Here is a 22,417-nt window from a genome sequence, read left to right as displayed (position 1 = left end):
TTGTAACTCTTTGTTATGGTTGGACCTGACGTGTCCCCTGAAAAGCTGCACGTGTTGGGGGTTAGTCCAGTCATTGTGAGGTGACTGCATCAGGACTTGATCAGGAGTTAATGGAAGAACCCACTGATGAATTACACTCTGGTGGCATTACTGACAAGTGGTTGAAACCTGGCTGAACACTGCAAGCATACCAGTGATGGGCTAGACTCCTGTCTTCCTCTGCTTCCTGACCACCAAGAGTAAAATGACTGTGCTCTGCCAGGTGCCCCTGCCATGATGCTCTTCCTTGTCAAAGCCCAAAAGCAAGAAGCCAACCAATCCCATATGGACTGAACCCTCTGAGAGCATGAGCCAAAATAAGTCTTTCTTCTTTTAAGTCATTTGTCTCAAGTATTTTTGTTGCAGTGGCAGAAAATGTTTGTTCAAGGTTGATCTAAATCAATTTCACCTATGGCATCAAGACCACAAAATTTTTATATATTTTTTATAGATTTTTCCACTGTTACTTGTTTTTAAACTCATATACATAAGGTTGTTTTATTTTCCTGATTTTAAAAGCCTCTAGAGTTACTTCTTAAATTCCAGATATATTTTTAATTAATTAATTAATCTGAGAGAAAGAAACAGGCATGTAGAAAGAAAAAGAGAGAGAGAGAGAGATTGGGAGGGAGGGAGAGAGAGAGACAGAATGGGTATGCCAGGGCCTCCAGCTACTATAAACTCCAGATGTATGCAACCCCTTGTGCATCTGGCTTACGTGGATCCTGGGGAATCGAACCTGGGCCCTTTGGTTTTGCAGGCAAACACCTTAACCCCAAGCCATCTCTCCATCCCAAGTCCCTGATAATTTTAATTTGTCCTTTACCCTTTAGCTTTGCCTGAGATTTGTATATTTTATTAGGCTTTTAATCCTTTTTTTTCTGAATATATAACTTCACTGATTCCACAGTGGTTTTGTTTTACATTTTATTCATGCTATGTTCCTTTCTGCTGCTTCCTACAAGCTCATTTGCTTTTCCACTATTGGAAACAGATTTTCCTCTTAAAACTACTATAGGGGCTGGGGAGACAGCTTCATGGATAAAGGCACTTGCCATGCAAGTATGAGGTTCTGAGTGGGTCTGATTCTCCTGGGGTACATTCATTCCCAGTCCTGATTCTTCTGAGGTACATTCATTCCCAGTCCTGATTCTCCTGAGGTACATTCACTACCAGATCTGATTCTCCTGAGGTCCATTCCCAGCCTCACTGTCAAAAGCTGGGTAGGGTCATTTACACCTGTAACTCCAGGTCCAGTTCAGTGACAGCTCTGTTTCAAGAAACACAAGAATGAAGGGTAATAAAAGATTCCTGACATCCTGATATTCTCCTGGCCTCCATATCTACACACATTTGGCATCCACACACATACATCACACACATCCCATCACACCACACATATTACACACACACACATACACACACACACACAGCTTTAGTTGAATTCCATCCATTTTAATTTTAATAGGTCGTAAGTACATTGTGTTCATGTTCCTTGTATTTTATATAGTCTATCACCTCTCTGATCCAGGAACTATTTAGAAGCACACCATAGCATTTCCAAAGGATAACTTTTTGTAATTATCTTTTTTTTAAGGTTTGATTTCAGCATTTGGGATTTGGATATTTATTTATTTATAATTTATTTTTATTTATTTATAATTTTTATTTATTATTTATTTATTAGAGACATACAGAGAGAGAGAGAGAGAGAGAGAGAGAATGGGCACACCGGGGTCTCTAAGCCACTGCAAACAAACTCCAGATGCACATGTTACCATGTGCATCTGGCTTACGTGAGACCTGGAGAATTGAACCTGGGTCCTGAGGCTTCACAGGCATGTGCCTCAACCACTGAGCCATCTTTCCAGCCTGTAACTATCATTTTTATTAGCTAATTTGAATTTAGTTACCCAAAATGGTCAAAGAGACATCATAAGTCAATAATTTATAGGTAAGCGCCTTAATCACTGAGCCAATCTCTCCAGCCCTATACAGTTAATAATTTCTAACATTTCAATGTGTGCTGAATAACACCTGTTGATTAACTGCTGGTAGTTAGAGACTGTGTGAACCTGAGATAAAACTTCTTACACATGCTGCTCAGGTAGCGTCATCTTCACCTGTGCTTTAGACAGTCATCCTGTCACACTGGGCTGAAATTTCCCACTGTAATAGTGACCATACATTTTCCAATCCCTTTCCCCCAGTATAGTGAGTTTTCTTTTTATTATTTTGAGTCCTTTATTAAACATATGCAAGCTTAGAATCATTATTTGCTTCAAGAAAGTAAAGTTTTTGAATTATTTCATAATAGCTTTAGTTTTTTAAATTAATTTCATAAATCATTTAAAAATCATGGTCTGGATACTGAAGTCTCCACAGATCTTCATCTGGTAATTTTTGTTTCTCTTGTACATAGGTTATGTGGACTTGCTCTTTTATTGTGACATTTATTTTTCTCCTGAGAACTCCTGATCCTCTGAACTCAGTCTATGGAAATCTCGAGGATCCCAGAGAATATTGTTCTGTAAAGAAGATTTTATTTAGCTTATGACATTGCAGATGCCCTGCCTGGGTGGCTTTACTACATGTAGGACCCTTCCCCACTATAGCATAGCCTTTGACTCAAATGTCATGGCCAGAGTTTCCCCGCCCATGGGGCAGGCTGAAGACATTGTCTACTGGCAGGTAGCTTTCCGCCTGAAGTATTAAGTTCCACAATGCTGGGACAAACATCCAAACTAGACATAGTTTTGTGGGAGGAAGGGATTTATTGCAGGCTTACAGATCTAAGGGAAGTTCCATTAGTGGGGAAAAAAAAAACAAAACTGACTTTCATTCAAAAATCAAAGGAGAGAGGGTGGGGGGGGGAGGGAGAGAGAGGAAAACCAACACCAGCCACCACCAACAAAACTGAAAGCAGCAAGCAGGGAGCCAGGCAGAGCACAACCTGCTGCTCGTGGATGGACTGGACTCAGCTGCACCCAGAACACCTCTGGGCTGGACCCCAGGGTCAGCCCCCAGATACCTCCTCCAGCCAGGTGTCCAGAGACCCAAGTTACTACAAGCTTTAATGAAACACCCGAGTCTACGGGGGACAAACATTCTAACTACCACACTCTCCTAGCCCTCCCCTGCTGTCCCATAACACCAGGACTCCCAGGTCTAACCTCCAAGTCTCCCAGAGCTGCGACCCCAATCTTGGATCCAGGGCTTAGCCACTGCCCTTTGGCAGAGCTGGCTGCTGAGTGGCTTTTGCTGCTCTCCGGAGGCCAGCTGACTAAGGAGAGCTGGCCCTGGGGCTCTTCTCCGGGACACTGAAGGCACAGGAGAAGTGAGTATGTGTTTATGTGCCCTTACCTGGGTGCTTTGTGTTACAATGCCTTGATGATGCCAATTCTGTACTGTCCTTAAAGCAGCTGCCACAAGGCAAGGTACATAGTGTTTGCCAAAAGCAGTCTTGGGTTCTTTCGAGTCTACTGCCATTTGCTCCATTTTAAAGAGAACATGGGCATTACAACCTTGGCAAACTAACTTGGGACAGTCCAAGCAATGTCAAAGTGTATTTATCAGAGTCAGAAACGGGTTCATTTATTAGTCATATGGTCTTATGAGTAAGAGTATGTGTAGTGTGGTATGTATGTGTAGATGCATGCTCTATGTGCATGTATGTATTCAGGTGCATGATCTATGTGTACTTGTGTGGAGGCCAGAAGAGAATGTCAGGTGACCTCCTCTGTCACTCTTTTTTCTCTACTATCCCTAACCCTCCTCATACATGCCACATGAACATGCATACACAGATACACATTAAGACCTCTGAAGACTTTGGTATCTAGATCATCAGCACAGCATGTAAAATGATTTCTGAAATTATGAAAGAAAGTTAAGATGATACAAAATGATTTTAAAAACTTACACACCTGGAACAAACAGTGATTCTGAGCCTGCATGTGCTTAACAAAGATTCAGTACTCTTCATTGACTTGCCATTCACCAAGCTGGCTCACCAGCAAGCCCCAGAGAATCTTCAGTCTCACCCACTGCAGGACTGGGGTTAAAGACATGCATGGCCATGCCAGGCTTTTCATGTGGGAACCGGGATCGTGCTCAGGTCCTCAAGCCTTGTGCTTGTGCAGCAGGTGCTCTGACCTGCTGAGTATCACCTCAGCCCGTAAGTATGGAATTACTAATGCTTAAATGAGAGCAAGTCCATTGGTGTTTGCTTGCCCACACTAAGACCTCGGTCAATGTGAAGTACTTTTCTTGCTGTGAGTGGTTACTCTCATAACAGGAAATAGTTGTAATTCAAAAATCTTCCTACGCCTGGCATGGTGGTAAACCCATTTTATCCCAGCACTCAGGAGGCAGAAGCAGGGGCAGGGGTAAGGGCAGAGGCAGAAGGATTGCTCAAGGCAACCCTGAGACTTCATAGTAAATTCCTGGTCAGCCTGGACTACAATGAGACTCTACCTTGAAACCCCACCCCCCCAAAACAAAAAAGCCGGGCGTGATGGTGCATGCCTTTAATCCCAGCACTCGGGAGGCAGAGGTAGCAGGATTACCATGATTTCGAGGCCACCCCGAGACTCCAAGTGAATTCCAGAAAAGCCCGGGGTAGAGTGAGAACTTACCTCAAAAAGCCAAACCAAACCAAAGCAAAACATAAAACCTAAAATTAGTCATTAAAACAGATACCTCCACAGCTATACCCTGAAAGAATGCCACATGTCAGAAGAATGATATCACACAAAGAACCTGATACCCAGAAGGTCTGCTTGAAAGACAATCAGTAGGATTAAAAATAATATCTGGGACATACAAAGAACTCAAAATTTATCCTCTAGTTTTATGCCCATCTTTAGTGTTGTTCTCACTTTTGATTAATTAGAGAAGTTTCTCTTTTTCAGAGGTCAGTGCTGCTGGAGAAAACTCAAAAGTCACCAATTGAAAAGCAAAAGACACTGTGAATAGAGCAAAGAGGCAACCTACAGAATGGGAGAAAATCTTTGCCAGCTATACATATGATAGAGGATTAATACCCAGGATATACAAATAACTCAAAAACTAAATAAAAAGAAATCAAACAACTCAATTAAAAAATGAGCTAGTTCCAGTTAAGATGGCAGCATAGGAACCACACCAAAGCAGCCTAGGGAAGAAAAAGCAAAACAACAACAACAACAACAACAAAAAAAAAACTCCAGCAAAACACACACGTTTACTAAAAAGTGAGGTGTATAAGAAATAAAAACGGCAGCAGAGAAGTAGGAGAGATCCAGAGCATCCAGAGCCCACACAGGCTCCAGCAGCAGTGGAGCCAGGTCCACGGGGCCACAGTGGCCAGGCTTGACTTGAGCCACAGGAAAAGCCAGGTGAGGGAATTTTCCACTCACACTGGAGCTCTTCACAAACTCAAGGGAGTGAAACATGAAGGAAGAATGGCAGTGAACAGAGGAGCAGATCACAAGGTAGAGGATCACGTGGACCAGCAAGAGAACTAGAGCCACCATCGACAGCCTCCCTTCCCCCAATGACAGTACCCAGCTCCAGCGAGCAGAGCAGCTGTCCAGCGACCCAGACAGCCTACTTGAACCCACAGCACACCAAAGAGGGCCCCAAGCAGGAACGCAGCATAACTGAGACCAAGATCATCCCAAAAGGTAACTGGGATTACACCAGGTCAGTACCCACCTAATAAATACCTGGTATATAGCCCTGAACCGGAAGTGCTAATTGCACCTTCCATGTCAGGATAAATTATATGCTAAATCTGATGGATGGTCAGATTTGCCATTCTTAAATTAGCTATATTTTGGGCTTGTTATTTGTTGCTTCTTGATTTATAGTGGTTTTGTTTCCTCTTCTGTTGTGCATTAGGGAAGAGTCTCACGTGGTCACAAGCTGACTTGGAGCCCTCAACAGACCAGAAATCTTAACCTCCTTGTTGATAGAGGATCTGGTTGTCATAATACCTACTCTTGTATAAATACTCTGTGCTGTCTTTCATTGAATGTGTACATTCTTTAGTGAAATTTTAGAAACTATCTGTATTTTGTTCAACTCAGCCTACTTGAATACTCTCATAGCAGGCAAATCTAACACCTAGGTTCACTTTTGTAGATACTCCGAGAGTCTTAAGAGCCACACGTAGCACCATAAACTCCTACCCTGAATATATATAACATCAGATTGATTGATACATCTAAGAATGCCCAGCTAACGAGAAATTCCAAGCATTAAATTAATCCAAGATGCAAAAATATATACATTATAAAACAAGAAACACCAAAAATCAAGACAATATAAATCTACCAAAAAACATTAATGCATCACAAATGACTTCCAGTGAGTTAGAGGAAATGCCTGAGAAATATTTCAAAAGAATGATTATAAATATTCTCAAAGAAGTCAAAGAAGAAATCAAAGGAATCAAAGAAGACATAGGACACCAATTTAATGAAATAAAGAGGTCAATACAAGACATAAATAAGGAAATAGAAATAATAAAGAAAAACCAGTCAGAATTACTAGCAATGAATAACATAATTAATGAAATAAAAAAAACTCTGTAGAAAATCTCACCAGTAGAACAGATCAAGGAGAGGACATAATATCTAAGCTAGAAGACCAGGTGGCAGATCTAATACAGTCCAACAAAGAGAAAGACAAACAAACAGGAAAGTATAAATGGGAATTTCAAGATATTTGGGACACTATGAAAAGTTCAAATATAAGAATTCAGGGCATAGTAGAAGGAGAAGAATTTCACTCCAAAGGCATAGTAGGCATCTTCAACAAAATCACAGAAGCAAACTTTCCCTAAATTGGGAAAGAGGTGCCAATGCAGATACAGGAATCCTTTAGAACACCAACCAGTCAAAACTTGGAAAGAACCTCTCTTTGCCATATTATAATCAAACTACCAAACCCACAAACCAAAGAAAAAACATTGAAAGCAGTTAGGGAGAAAAATCAAGTTACCTACAAAGGCAAGCCCATCAGGATTACAGCAGATTACTCAACACAAACTTTAAAAGCCAGAAGGGCCTGGAGTGATGCATTTCAAGTTCTGAAAGATAATAACTGTCAACCAAGGTTACTTTATTCTGCAAAGCTATCCATTCAAATAGACGGAGAAATAAGGACATTCCACGACAAAAGCAGGCTAAAGGACTATTTGAAGACAAAACCAGCTCTACAGAAAATACTTGAAAGAATCCTCCATGCTGAAGAAAAAGAAAAGCACACATATACGGGCCCTGGGGGTGGGGGTGTGGAAACAATACTCAAATACTAGTTAACACAAGAGAGCAAAGGTAAAACCGGAAGAACCACAAAAACATGGCAAAAATGAGTACACACCTTTCAATATTATCTCTTAATATCAACGGCCTCAATGCCCTAACCAAAAGACATAGATTTGCAGACTGGGTTAAAAAGCAGGATCCTACAATTAGGTGCCTCCAGGAAACCCCCCTTTCTACCAAAGGATGGACACTATCTTTGGGTGAAAGGTTGGAAAACGGTATTTCAAGCATATGGGCATAGAAAACAAGGATGGGTAACTATTATAATACCTGATACGGTAGACTTCAGTCTAACATTAGTTGAGAAAGATAAGAAAGGTCTCTTTATCTTGATTAAAGGCACACTCCAACAGGAGGACATTACAATCCTAAACATGTATGCACCAAACATGAGGGCTCCCAAATTCATCAAACAAACACTATTAGAACTAAGGTCACAGATAACACCAAACACAGAGGTAGTGGGTGACTTCAAGCCCCCACTCTCATCAATTGACAGGTCATCCTAGGAAAAAATAAACAGAGAGGCATCTGAACTAAATGATCTCATAGAAGGAATGGACCTAATAGATATATACAGGACATTTCATCCAAATGCTGCAGAATATACATTCTTTTCTGCAGCACATGGAACATTCTCTAAAATAGACCATATATTAGGACACAAAGCAAATCTTAACAAATACAGGAAAATTGATATAATTCTTGCATTCTATTGGACCACAATGGAATCAAACTACAAATTAACAGCAAGAAAAGCTATAGAGCATACACAAAATCATGGAAACCAGATAATACACTACTGAATGATGAAAGGGTCAACAAAGAAGTCAAGAAGGAAATCAAAAAATTCATAGAGTCAAACAATAATGAGAACACAACATACCAAAACCTTTGGGACACAATGAAGGCAGTCTTAAAAAGGAAATTTATAGCTTTAACTGCCTATATTAAGAAATTAGAAAAATCGCAAGTAAACGACCGAATGCTTCACTTTAAAGCCTTGGAAAAAGAAGAAAAAGGCAAACCAAAAATCAGTAGATGGGAAGAAATAATAAAGATTAGGGCAGAAATTAATGAAATAGAAACCAAGAAAAAAAAAATCCAAAGAATCAATGAAAGAGTTGGTTCTTTAAAAGGATAAACAAGATTGATAATCACTTAGCAAATCTGACCAAAAGAGAGGAGACACAAATTAATAAAATTAGAGATGAAAAAGGCAACATCACAACAGATACCAGAGAAATTCAAAAAATCATAAGGACATACTATAAAAACAAATACTCCATAAAGTATGAAAATCTGAAATAAATGGATGATTCTCTTGATTTATATGACCTACCTAAATTAAATCAAGATGAGATTAATCACTTAAATAGACCTAAAACAGGTATGGAGATCCAAGCAGTTATCAAAAATCTCCCAACTAAAAAAAGCCCAGGCCCAGATGGATTCAGTGCTGAATTTTATCAGACCTTCAGAGGAGAGCTAACACGATTGTTTCTTAAGTTTTTCCATAAAATATAAAAAGAAGGAATCCTACCAAACTCCTTCTACAAAGCCAGTATCACCCTGATACCAAAACCAGGCAAAAATAGAACAAAAAAAAAGAAAATTACAGACCAATCTCCCTCACAAACATAGAATGCAAAAATTCTCAATAAAATATTGGCAAACAGAATACAAGAATATATCAGAAAGATCACTCAACCTGACCAGGTAGGCTTTATCCCAGAGATGCAGGGATGGTTCAACATATGCAAATCTTAAATGTAATACATTATATAAATGGACTGAAGGACAAAAATCACATGATCATCTCATTAGATGCTGAGAAAGCATTTGACAAAATCCAACATCCCTTCATGATAAATGTCTTACAAAGACTGTGAATAGAAGGAACATATCTCAATACAATAAAGGCTTTTTATGACAAGCGTACAGCCAACATATTACTAAATGAGGAAAAACTGAAAGCTTTTCCACTAAAATCAGGAACAAGACAAGGGAGTCCACTGTCCACAATTTTATTTAATATAGTACTGGAAGTCTTAGCCATAGCAATAAGGCAAGAAACGCACATAAAAGGGATACAAATTGGAAAGGAAGAGATCAAGTTATCATTATTTGTGGATGACATGATTCTATACTTAAAAGATCCTAAAGTCTACCAGAAAACTCTTAGAGCTGACAAACACCTAGAGCCATGTAGCAGCATACAAAAAGTACACAGAAATCAGTAGCCTTCCTATATGCTAACAACAAACACACAGAGGATGAAATCAGAGAATCACTCCAAAGAAGTAAAGGATCTCTACAATGAAAACTTTAAAACACTCAAGCAAGAAATTGCAGAAGACACTAAGAAATGGAAAAACATCCTTTGTTCCTGGATCAGAAGAATCAATATTGTGAAAATGGCGATCTTACCAAAAGCAATCTACACATTTAATGCAATCCTCATCAAAATTCCAATGGTGGGCTGGAGAGATGGCTTAGCGGTTAAGCGCTTGCCTGTGAAGCCTAAGGACCCCGGTTCGAGGCTTGGTTCCCCAGGTCCCACGTTAGCCAGATGCACAAGGGGGCGCACGTGTCTGGAGTTCGTTTGTAGAGGCTGGAAGCCCTGGAGCGCCCATTCTCTCTCTCTCCCTCTATCTGTCTTTCTCTCTGTGTCTGTCGCTCTCAAATAAAAAAAAAAGAATTCCAATGGCATTCTTCACAGAAATAGAAAAAATAATTCAAAAATTCATTTGGAATCACAAAGAAACCTTGAATATCTAACATAATACTGAGCAACAAAAATAAGGCTGATGGTATTACCATACCTGATTTTAACCTGTACTACAGAGCCATAGTAACAAAAGCAGCATGGTACTGGCACAAAAACAGACATGTAGATCAGTGTAACAGAATAGAGGACCCAGATGTAAGTCCAGGTAGTTATATAGCCACCTGATATTCGATAAAAATGCCAAAAATACTCATTGGAGAAAAGACAGCCTCTTCAGCAAATGGTGCTGGGAAAGCTGGATATTTATCTGCAGAAGGATAAAAATAGATTCTTATCTCTCTCCATGTATAAGAATAAAGTTCAATTGGATTCAAGACCTTAACATCAGATTTGGAACTCTGAAACTGCTACAGGGAAAAGTAGGGGATCCCCTTCAACATAATGGTCTTGGCAAAGACTTTCTGAATATAACCCCAATTGCTCAGGCGATAAAGTCACAGATTAACTGCTGGGACCTCATGAAATTACAAAGATTTTGTATGGCAAAGAACACTGTGAATAAAGCAAAGAGGCAACCTACAGAATGGGGAAAAAAAATCTTTCCAGCTATACATCTGATAGAGGATTAATATCTAGGATATACAAAGAACTAAAAACAAACCTAAATAATAAGAAATCACACATACCAATTAAAAAATGGGCTATGTAACTAAATAGAGAGTTCTCAAAAGAAGAATTATGGATGGCATGCAAGAATCTAAAAAATGTTCTACACCACTAGTCATCACGGAAATAAAGATTAAAACTATGTTGAGATTCCATCTCACTCCTATCAAATTGGATACCATCATGAAAACAAATGTCCATAAATGCTGGCAGGGATGTGGAAAAAGAGGAACCCTTCTACACTGTTGGTGGGAATGCAATCTGGTCCAGCCATTGTGGAAATCAGTGTGGAGGTTCCTACGACAACTAAAAATTGATCTACAATATGACCCAGGTATAGCCATCCTAGGAATATATCATAAGGACTCATCTCATTACCTTAGAAATACTTGCTCAACCATGTTATTGCACTCAATTCACAAGAGCTGGAAAATGGAACCAGACTAGATGTTCTTCAACTGATGAGTGGATAAGGAAGATATGGTAAATTTATACAATGGAGTTCTACTCAGCAGTAAAGAAAAATGAAGTTATGAAACTTGTAGGAAAATGGTTGGATCTGGAAAGGATTATACTAAGTGAGATAACCCAGGCCAGAAACACAAGTGTTGCGTGTTCTCTCTCCTATGTGGATCCTAGCTACAGATGATTGGGCTTCTGTGTGAGAAGGTAGAAACTCAGTAACAGAGACCAGTAAGCTAGAAAAGAGATATAAAGGGAAGAGAAAGTAAGGGAGAGGGTATTAATAGGATGGTATTGTATATACGTAAGTAGAAGAATAGATTAATGGGGGTGAAAAGGCCCAAAGTGAGGTCAGGGGAAGAGATCGAGTAAAGGAAAGGTGGAGGGAGGGCTAATCAAAATCTAAGAGGGTATAAATAAATCATATGTAATCCTACCTTTTTTGACAATGGAACACTCAGGAGCCATAGATCGTTGCTAGAAAATTTTCAGTGCAAGGGATGGGATACCTCCCAGTGAGTTGTGGCCAAGGAGGTCCCTGATGCCCCCAAAACTATAGGCCATTGCCGAGGCCCTTGGTTTCCTACCAGGAATAGATGGCAAGACCCTATTGCTGAAGATTCCACATACTTGGGCTGCAAGGCCACTGAGAAATCCTGCTGGAACTGAGCTGTTAACCTCCTCCATGTAGACCAGCTGACAGAAAGCTGGAAGAAGCCATTCTGCATGCAGTTCAATGGGAAAAAGAGAAATCACCAGTGAAGATACTCAACAGTGGACACTGCAAGCCTTATATTTGGCCAGCCAGGCCAAATGAGCCAATGAGTGCAATAGTGGTACATCTATCATGGTGGAAACCAACTGCACTCTAATTGGACTGGAGGCCTGCTCCATGGAAGAAATATATTCCTTATACTAAAAACTTAAAAAAGGGGTAGTCATGAGCCCTAGGAGAGTAATGTCTGCTGCTGTCTGGCTAAATGCATATACAATGCTTATCAAATTGCCCAGTAAGCACTTCTCTTAATATTTACACCCTTATATTAATGATACTCTCACTTTTGCTAGAGAATCTTCTCTTTTCAGATGGTAGTGACCTTGGGACAACTCAGAAGGTATCATGGTCCTGGAAAGAAGTGACTGCAGTGCTCTATCACACCTTCTAAGGCTCAGGGTCTAATGCAGAAGAGGTGGTGGGAAGAATGTAAGAGCCAAAGGAAGGGTAGGACTCCTTACAACATGCTCCCTCCAAACACAAAACGGCCTGGATATATATGACCTCACAGTACCTGACACTACCTACACAAGACCATCATAAGAGGAGGAAAAGATGATGACATAAAAATGAAAGACAGACTGATTGAGAAGGGGAGGGGATATGACGGAGAATGGAGTTTCAAAGGGGAAAGAGGGGGGGAGGTAGGATATTACCATCGGATATTTTTTATAATCATAGTAGTTAATAAAAATTTGAAAAAAAAATAAGCGCTTTTAACTAAAAAAAAAAAAAAAAAGAGCTATGGGGGCTGGAGAGATGGCTTAGCAGTTATGTACTTGCCTGTGAAGCCTAAGGACCCCGGTTCAAGGCTCGACTCCCCAGGGCCCTCCTTAGCCAGATGCAAAAGTTGGCACTTGCGTCTGGAGTTCATTTTGCAATGGCTGGAGGCCCTGGCGCACCTATTCTCTCCCTCTCTGTCTGCCTCTTTCTCTCTCTGTCTGTCGCTCTCAAATAAACAAAAGTAAAAAAAAAAAAAAAAAAAAATGAGCTATGGAACTTTAGATAGTTCTCAAAAGAAAAAATCCAGATGCCATATAAAAACATCTAAAAAATGTTCTAAATTCTTAGCCTCCAGGGAAATGCAAATTTAAACTACTTTTAGACTCTATCTCACTCCTGTAAGAATGGCTACTATCAAGAAAATAAATGACAGCATGGTTGGAGAGATTGCTTAGAGATTATGGCTCTTGCCTTCAAAGCCTAAGGACCCAGGTTCAACTCTCCAGGACCCACTTAAGCCAGATGCATATGGTGGCGCAAGGGTCTGGAATTTATTTGCAGTGGCCTTGATGTGCCCATATTCATTCCCCCCCCCCTCTCTCTCTGTGTGTGTGTGTGTGTGTGTGTGTCTAAGTAAGTAAAATTAAAAGTATATATATATTAAATATAAAAAAGCAAATAAATGACAAAAAATGCTGGCGAGGATGCAGAGAAAGAACTCTTCTACACTGTTGGTGGTAATGTAATCTGGTACAGCCATTGTGGAAGTTAGTGTGGAGGTTCCTGAGATAGCTAAAAAAAAAAAAAAAGACTTATCATATAACCCAGCTATAACATTCACAGGCATATATCCTAAGGACTCATTGCACTACCTTAGAGATACTTTCACATCCATGTTATTGCTACTCACAATAACTAGGAAATGGAACCAACCTAGATGTCCCTCAAGCGATGAGTGTATAATGAAGATGTCGTACATTTATACAATGAAGTTCTATTTAGTGGTAAAGAAAAACAAAAGTATGAAATTTGTAGAGAAATGGATAGATCTGGAAAAGATTATACTTAATGAGGTAACCCAGACCCAGAATGCTTCATGTTCTCTCTTATATGTGGATCCTAACTACAAATGTTTGGACTTGTATGTGTGTTAGATTAAAACTCAGTAGCAGAAGCCAGTAAGCTAGAAAGGGGATATAAGGGAGGGAGGGTGGGGGGACTTAAGGGGATGGTATTGTGTATATATAAGTAGAAGAACAGATCAGTGGAGATGGAAAGGCTTAATTGAGATCAGGGGAAGGGGTTGAATAAAGAAAGGGTAGGAGGGAGAGCTAATCAAAATCTAAGAGGCATAAAAAAGTCAAATGGAAACCTATTTTTTGGGACAATGGAGAACCCAGCCATAAATTGTTACTAGAAAATTTTTAGTGCCAGGAATGGAATACTTTCCAGTGAGTTGTTGGCCAGAGAGATCCCTAATGCCCTCAAAACATTACAGGCCACTGAAGAGGCTCTTGGTTTTCCCACCAGGAATAGATGGTAAGACCCTATTGCTGAAGACTCCACATGCTTGGGCTGCAAGGTCACTGAGAAATCTTGTTGGAGCTGAGCTGAAAACCTCCTCCATATAGACCAGCTGACAGCTGGACAAAGCTATACTGCATGCAGCTCAATGGGAAACAAAGAAGTCATCGGCAGTGATAAACAACAGTGGACACTACAAGCCTTAAGTTTGGCCAGCCAGGCCAAATGAGCCAATGGGTGAAATAGTGACATGTCTGTTGTGGGAGAAATCAACCACTCTCTAACTGGACTGGAGGTCTGCTCCATGGAAGGGAATACATGCCTGATACTGAAAAAAACCTACGATAGAGAAGTCATTAGCCCTAGGGGTGCAACACCTGCAGGTGTCTGACTAAATGCCTATATATTATGCTCACCAAACTGCCCAGTAAGCACTCCTCTTAAAGTTCATACCCATATATTAATACTACTCTCACTTTTGGTTAAGATGGTGGTAACCTCTGTGATGACTCAGAAGGCATCATAGGGCTGAGAAGAAGTGACAGAGGAGTGCTCAGCACTGAGACATCTCTATCACACCTTCCAAGGCTACAGGTCCATTGTGGATGAGGTGGCGGAAAGAATGTAAGAGCCAAAGGAAGGGTAGGACTCCTTACAATGCACTCTTCCAGACACAAAGTGGCCTGGATATCCATGACCTCATCATGCCTGGCACTACCTACACAAGACCATCATAAGAGGAGGAAAAGATGATGACATTAAAATAAAAGAGAGACTGATTGTGGGGGGAGGGGACATGATGGAGAGTGGAGTTGTGAAGGGGAACGTGCATAGGAAGGGAATTATCCTGGTTTATTATCTATAATGGAAGTTGTCAATAATAAGAAAAAGGAAGTCATCCAAGTGTGAAGAAGGGAAAGTTGAGCATTTCACACTAAATAAGACATTTATACTATACCCTTCAGTGCCTCAAGGACTACAGTGGAGGAGGTTGTAGAAAGAATGTAAAAGCTAACAGATGGGGAGGAATGCTTTGGAATGCTGTCTTCCAGTGACACAATGGTCATAGTCATGATCTCATGGTAGCTGTCATTACCTGCACAAGACCTGCATTGCATTTGGCCCATAAACAGACTATCATGGATAATGAAGGAAGGCAAAAAAAGATATCAAAATAGAAGAGGGACTGGAAGAAAAGAAGGGGCCAAGTGGAGGGGAGACAGAAGAAGGTGGTGAGAGGGGATTATGTTACATTTTTAATGTTTTTTTAATTCTAAGAATAATAAAAAAGAAATACAGTCAGTTTTCATAGCACTAGCAAGGAAACAACAGCATCACTGCCAACTAGTGCTCAAGGAGTTGACTGGAAATACATCCCGTTTGGAAAGTGGGTTGATTCAGACACATGTCTGCTCAGAGGCAAGGGGCCAGTGTGGGGAAGAGAATAAGATAGAAGTAGACTGGGCAGTTGAGGGTAGCAGGACCCCCAAAGTGAATAGTGTTTTCTTGGGCTAATATTGAGAAATGTTCTTGAGACTGTAAGGGGGAATCTGATTTTTCCTTGCCTCTTATTTCCTGAAGGAGGTTCCCTTTTCTAGAAAAGTAAGTTTACTCCCTTTCCTAGAAACCTAACATACTGCCTGGTCACCTGGAAGGGGAACTGGACTAAACCAGCTCAGCCTGTCCAGTAAATTCCTGTAAAAGACAAACCAGAATCACCAGGTGGACTTACCCACTAGGGACCCCTCCCGACTTGGGAATTTTCTGCTTGACTTTCCTTAAGGGAGTTTCCCCTTTTCTGTGGCACTCCCCCCATTTTACAGCTTTGCCTTCTTCCCTTCTCCTGTGCTCTATAACAAAGTCTTTCTAAACTTTACCTTCTACTGTCTGTGCATCTCATTCTTTGAATTCGTAAGACACTGAAGGCCAGTGACTCAGTCAGTGGAAGTTTTACATGACTGTGACAATTCAACAGCCCAACCCAAGAGCCTAAAAAAGCTCTACTGATTTCAAAGACAGCCCAAATTCCCATATCATACATAAGTCACCTCAGTGGGACCCCAGCACTGCCACACAGAGGACAGGAGGCCCACTGGGGTGGAGGAGCTGAGGCTGACCCCGTGGGAGCCCTGGGGCTGCGGGCTGTGGCACTCACCGGGCCATGGGCCTCCAGGATCTGTGTGCAGGCCGACTTGGTCAGCGTCTCAGACTCCCTCAGCTCCTCCAGCAGCAGGTCCTGAATGCTGAGCAGGGCCGTGTAAGCCGACAGCATGTCAGCTGCCCGGGCCACCTTCTGGAACTGCAGAGCCACAAGGGACTCTGCAAAGTGCGCCTCTTGGGCCTCTAGCTGCTGGACCCTCTCACGCAGCAATTCCCCTCGCACCTGAGGATGGAAGCAGAAGAGCCATCAGGGCTGTGTCGGAGGAGAGCCTGCTGCCTCCCCGAGAGCATGCTCCCAGGATCCTTAGGCCTTGTGACAGGGCGCAGCAGCCCTCACACTCTGCTGGGAACAGGAGAAGTCTCAGCTGCTGAGGGCGGGGCGTGGGGAAGCTCAGTACCTACGTTCGTCCTAAGAGATGATCAGACACTGGTCCCATCTGCTCCCAACCCTTCAGAGGGCCGCCAGGACCTACGTATGAACGTTCACACCTCTCCCGCCTCCCTGGCCTCCCTCCCCACCCGTAACACATGAGGACCTGATGGGGTCCCACACTCTGCAATGCCTCATGGTGCCTGAAGGAAAGGCCTTAGAAATCCCATACTATATTTAAGTCCCCTTGTCCAATGGCAACTCTCTTCATGTGCTTGGCGTGTTTTCCTTCTTCACTGAGCACCTCTTCTTATGCCTCACAGCATATGCTCATATTAAAATATCTGTAATGTTATCTTCAACTCTGCATCATACTGGCATTTCTTGAAATTCCACAAATCCTGGTTGTAACCTGAGTAGCAGCCCCCCAAAATTTAGAAAAACACTTCAGGCTGTTAAGGATGACAACGTGGAGCTGTGTCTCAGTCTCCTTACCACTGACATTTTGGGGGTACACATAAGTTCTATCTGAAACACTGTGTGTACATCTCTGTAACTACCGTTTATATTCAACTGTATTCTTGGCCTGTATGGTATCTTTGTATCTTTGCTGCTGCTGCTTCTTTTTTTTTGACCCAAAACCCATACAGTGTTTAATGTGTGCCACTAGTGAGTCAGGTTAGGGTTAACAGGGCCCCTTCAAAGTAAACTAAAGTGACCAAAGACAAGAAGTCCCGAGCCTATAAGTGGGAATCCAGTTCTTCCTTATCTCTTTTTCTCTAAAATCATCCTCGCAGCCTCCATCTTTCAGGAGTTCAGAAATGTCAGAAGATAACCCCTTTCTTAGATAAGACTACCCCTTCCAACATGAACATTTCTCCTACTTAGAAACCTGATTATTTGGGTCTCTTTATCTCTTCCCGACAACCTGGAGAAGTACCTTGGATAATATCAGTCTCTGAGCTCCCCCTTCCCAAGCCAGAATACAGAAAGTGAGGTTTCAAATAGTTGTTCCTATGCCCTTCTCTATACCTAAATTCATGCTGGTCTGGAATCCTAACACCTAACACCTATTATGGCAATTCCCAGGCCAGTTTGTACTTGGATGGCAGCAGACAGCTCCTTCCTTGGAAGCTAATACCTGGGAAACCAGAACAGTGAGTAAAGTCCACCTTAGAAAGATTTGGGACAGTATGGCTTCAGCAAAACGTCCCATTTCCATATGTTGTGATCAGTTCCTCCTTGCTGAGACAAACGTCCACCAAGACAGACAGTGTTTATGGGAGGAAAGTTTATTTCAAGCTTACACAGAGTCTAAGGGAAGAATCTGGCTCCCTTCAATAGATCTAAGCAGAGAGAAACAACTGCAGCAAGCAATCACCGACACCAGCCAGCACGAACCACCAGAGCTCAAGGTTCTGAACACACCTACTCGGGCTGGACTCAGATCTGCCCCTGGCACACCCTCTTGAGCAGGGGCTGCCTGCTAGGGACTCAAGTAGAAAGTATAATCAGAAACGACTGAGTCTATGGGGTCATATGTTCAAACTACCATGCTATATAAAACAGATGTCCCAGGCAGTATCTGGACACCTCATCCACATAAATGGACTCCCCATACAGAGCCTGGACACCCTGTGCAACACGCAGACAGCCTGAAGAGCATGGGCCAAAGGTCCCACAACACCGCTCAAGACCTTCCTCTTTCTGTTTCCCCTGAAGACCTTCAAACCCTCACCACCTCCTCTTCCTAAGATGTTCACAGCTCTCTTCCCATTTTCTTTGCTATAACATCCATAAGTCCACCCCAACAACACACCTCCTCCAGTAAGGATACTATTCCCAATTTGCCATCAGCTGGGGATCAAGCATTTAGAACACATGAGCTTATGGGATCATCTAAGTCAAACCACACTAGCCTTTCTCCTTATGATCCTCTCTAGACTATATATATATATATATATATATATATATATGTATGTATATATATGTATATATGTATATATCTATGTGTATATATATACATAGATATGTGTGTGTGTGTGTGTGTGTGTGTATATATATATATATATATATATATATATATATATATATATATATATTCTTTTTTAAGATTTTTGAGGTAAGGTTTCACTCTAGCACAGGTGGCACATGCATCTGGCTTATGTGGGTCCTAGGGAATCAAACTGGCATCCCTTGGCTTTGCAGGCAAGTGCCTTAACCACTAAGCCATCTCTTCAGGCTGAGGCCTATTTTTTATGGGAGAGGGAGGCACAGAATTGGTGTGCCGGTGCCTCCACTACTGCAATTGAACTCCAGATGTGTGTGCCATCTTGCATACTTGCATTACTTTGTGCATCTGGCTTATGTGGGACCTGCAGAGTTGAACATGGGTCCTGTGGCTTCACAAGCAAGCACCTTAAACACTAAGGCACCTCTCCAGCCCTATTTGTTTCACTCTTTTGAAAAGATAAATAGGGCCTGGAGACATGGCTTACAAGTTAAGGCACTTGCCAGCAAAGCCAGAGGACCCAGGTTCAGTTCCCCAGTACCCACATAAAGCCAGATGCACAAGGTGGCACATGCCTCTGGAGGTTTCTTGCTGTGGACAGAGAAGAGCTGCAGAGGGAACCTCTGTGTGTCCTGTGTGGCTCCCCAAGGTCTTCAGAGAAGCCCTACATTGGAGGCCAGAGGCAGTACGCTAAACCACACCTGGCACAGTGCTCTGTTCAAAGAGGCCCCTGCTTGGGAAGGGCAGGGCAGGGCAGGGTCTTGCAAGGATGCACTAGACTCAACATCTCTCCATTTTGGAAACCCATGTACCCACTCCGGTGCCAGCCCAAGAAGACTGACTGCTCCTCAGGTCAGCCCAGTGTCCTTCTAAGACAGATGGTGCCTATTGGAAGGGGACTCAGTAGAAGCTACCTGATTCTTCTTTATAAAGGCCCTTTGAAACTGAGTCCCCACAGTGTTACTGACCTACAGACGAATCCTCCCCACAGTCACCTTTTCACGGTAAATTTTACAAAGGGAAACATACGCACATCTCTATTCATTCATCCAAAAACTAAGGAGCACCAGCAAGATACCTTATCATATAAAGTGTAGCACACACAGGAAGGGGAAGATGTAGCTAAAAGGCAAGGAAGAGTAAGAGAGTCATGGATCTAACCATGACTAGAGCCTAACTAAGGAGGGGCAGGTGCAAGGCGAAGGACACAGGTGTCCAGCAGGTGCCTTGGTATCGACTCCAGCCCTACTGACTGCAAACTCTGGGCAAGTCAGTAAGCCTGCCATGCCTGCATTTCTTCATCTGTCAGTGAGGACAATGACACCACACAGGGTTCGGGGGGGGGGGGAGCACAATGTAGAAGCCACACAATGCCCGCACATGTCTGAAGGAAACAATGAGTTAGTTAGCTGTGACGTGTACACAACGAAGCCATGGTCACAGCCATAGTGAGTAAAGCTGGCTCTCCACCAGCAACCACGGACCTGTCTTCTGCCACTGTCAGCACCTGCACCTCCAGCTTGCTGAGATGGAAGCAAACACCTGCACTGGGTCTTGCCTGACTTTTCACTCGTCGCACCTTGAGTCATCTTGCACTTCTTCTTATGTCTCCGTTTCGCCACCTCGGCAGGTGGGTCAGCTCTTGTCACTTTAAGACTGCTTTAGGTACGACTTTAATTTGGCACGAGCTGCCTTCAGGTGGCATTATGGTACTTTGCATGGAACATAAAAATCTTACGGTAAGAAGCATCCGGGGTCAGCACAGCGATGACCCCTCATGTCCTTGCTGCCTGTGTCCACTACCTTCCCCTTCTTGTCACTGCCCCAGGTTACCATACTAGCCTCGGCCCAGCCACTCAGCACCACTTTGTGCCCCACTGGAAGGGGCTACACAGCCTGTCTTGGTGCTGACACAGGTGCCAGAGCGGACCAGATTTGTATCACCAGTACAAAGGCTGAATTCTGTATGTTTTGAAACTACCATAAGATTGACCAAGAATAGCTTATAGTAACCATCAAATTGGGAGAAATTCCCATAATGATTTTTTCTAATCTTTCTGTTCTCCACTTTCCTCTCGCTTCTCCTCCAATTAATCCACTTACCCAGACGTTAGGCCACTTGGCATTGGACCACAGCTCACTAGGGCTCTGTCCTTTTGTCTGTTTTCCTTTGATATTTTCTATTGTTTAGTCTTCAGGTTGCTTTGTTCTACAATGCCCACCTGCTGTTAATTTCAATATGCGTAGACCACATGTAATACATACATACATACATATATATATACACATATACATATATATATATACATATATATCACATATGATATATTATGTATATGGTAAGATATATACATATGTGTATATATGTATATACACACACACATATATATACATACATATATACATATATATATATATATGCATTCACATCCACAGATGTACTTTAATTCTCTAGAAGTCTGACTCTGTTCATATCTTCCAGATGTGTATGTAACATTTTCTTGAATGTGTGGAACACAGTTATACCGAGTGCGGTTACAGTGAATCTGTAAATGCCAATCATTCCCTGATGAGTCTGGCATCTGCATCAGTTCTACTGTGGAGTTCATGGTTGGTGAATGTGTGTGTTTGACTGGGAGGATGTCTGGTGAGTTGGTGACTTCTAATTGGACTACAGACTTGTAGATTTTTCCTTGCTGCAAGGTTGAGCCAGACAGATAAACAGATATCAAATATCATGTGTAACACTGATGTAAATAATATTGGGATATTTGAGCAACTGTCCTGATATGGATTAACTTAGTGATGAGTGCAAAGAAAAGATACCAGAAAAAAAAAATGAAGACAATATTAACTCTTGGAAAAATATAAAGCTATATAGGAATGAAAAAGAACCTCAGCTTAAGAGCTGGACATAGAGGCATATGACTGTAACCCAGAGATGAAGGCAGGATGTTCAAAAGTTCAAGGTCATCTTTAGCTACACAGTGAGTTCAAGGCCAGCCTGGGCTATATGAGACCATGTCTCAAAAACAAAGAGTAAAACAAAGTATCCTGTTGTATTCTGTGATTGATCTTTGAATAACATTTAAGTTGCTGTATAATAGAAACCATAAGTACTGACCTAACCATGTTGAGAAATGAGGGAGAAGCTCATCTGTGGTGCAGATGGAGATAAACAACTTTCATTGTCCATAGGGGGAAAAATAGGTAATCTAAAGTAAAGAAGTCAAGAAGCAAGAACATGAGCATGTTATTTGGAGACATGCAGCTAAATACCAAAAGATCAAGCTGAAGGCTGAAGAGATAGCTCAGCAATTAAGGCGCTTGCCTACAAAGCCTAACAACCCTCATAATAGGAGGAAAGATGATGAGATTTTTAAAAAGAGAAATAATTGAGAGGGGGAGGGAATATGAAGAAGAGTGGATTTGTGAAGGGGAAAGTGGGGGAGGGGAGGGAATTATCATGTTTGTTGTCTATAATTATGGAAGGTATCAATAAAAGTCTTTAAAAAAGTGTACGGGGCTGGAGAGGTGGCTTAGCAGTTAAGCGCTTGCCTGTGAAGATGAAGGACCCTGATTCGAGGCTCAATTCCCCAGGACCCACGTTAGCCAGATGCACAAGGGGGCACACATGTCTGGA

The 22,417-nt window shown here is 41.9% G+C and overlaps 1 protein-coding gene across 2 annotated transcripts in view; it reads right to left on the bottom strand.

Annotated features, from left to right (window-relative positions):
* Positions 1-22,417, bottom strand: part of Evc2 (EvC ciliary complex subunit 2) — a 112,095-nt gene that overhangs the window by 18,453 nt on the left and 71,225 nt on the right. For both annotated transcript variants that reach the window (XM_045133483.1, XM_045133484.1), the window contains exon 15: positions 16,389-16,616. In XM_045133483.1, coding sequence (XP_044989418.1) covers positions 16,389-16,616 — 228 coding nt within the window. The remainder of the gene's footprint in view (positions 1-16,388; positions 16,617-22,417) is intronic.

The sequence above is a fragment of the Jaculus jaculus genome, chromosome 14 (assembly GCF_020740685.1).
Source record: "Jaculus jaculus isolate mJacJac1 chromosome 14, mJacJac1.mat.Y.cur, whole genome shotgun sequence".
Lineage (NCBI taxonomy): Eukaryota > Metazoa > Chordata > Mammalia > Rodentia > Dipodidae > Jaculus > Jaculus jaculus.
This window is presented reverse-complemented; position numbering and strand designations above follow the sequence as displayed.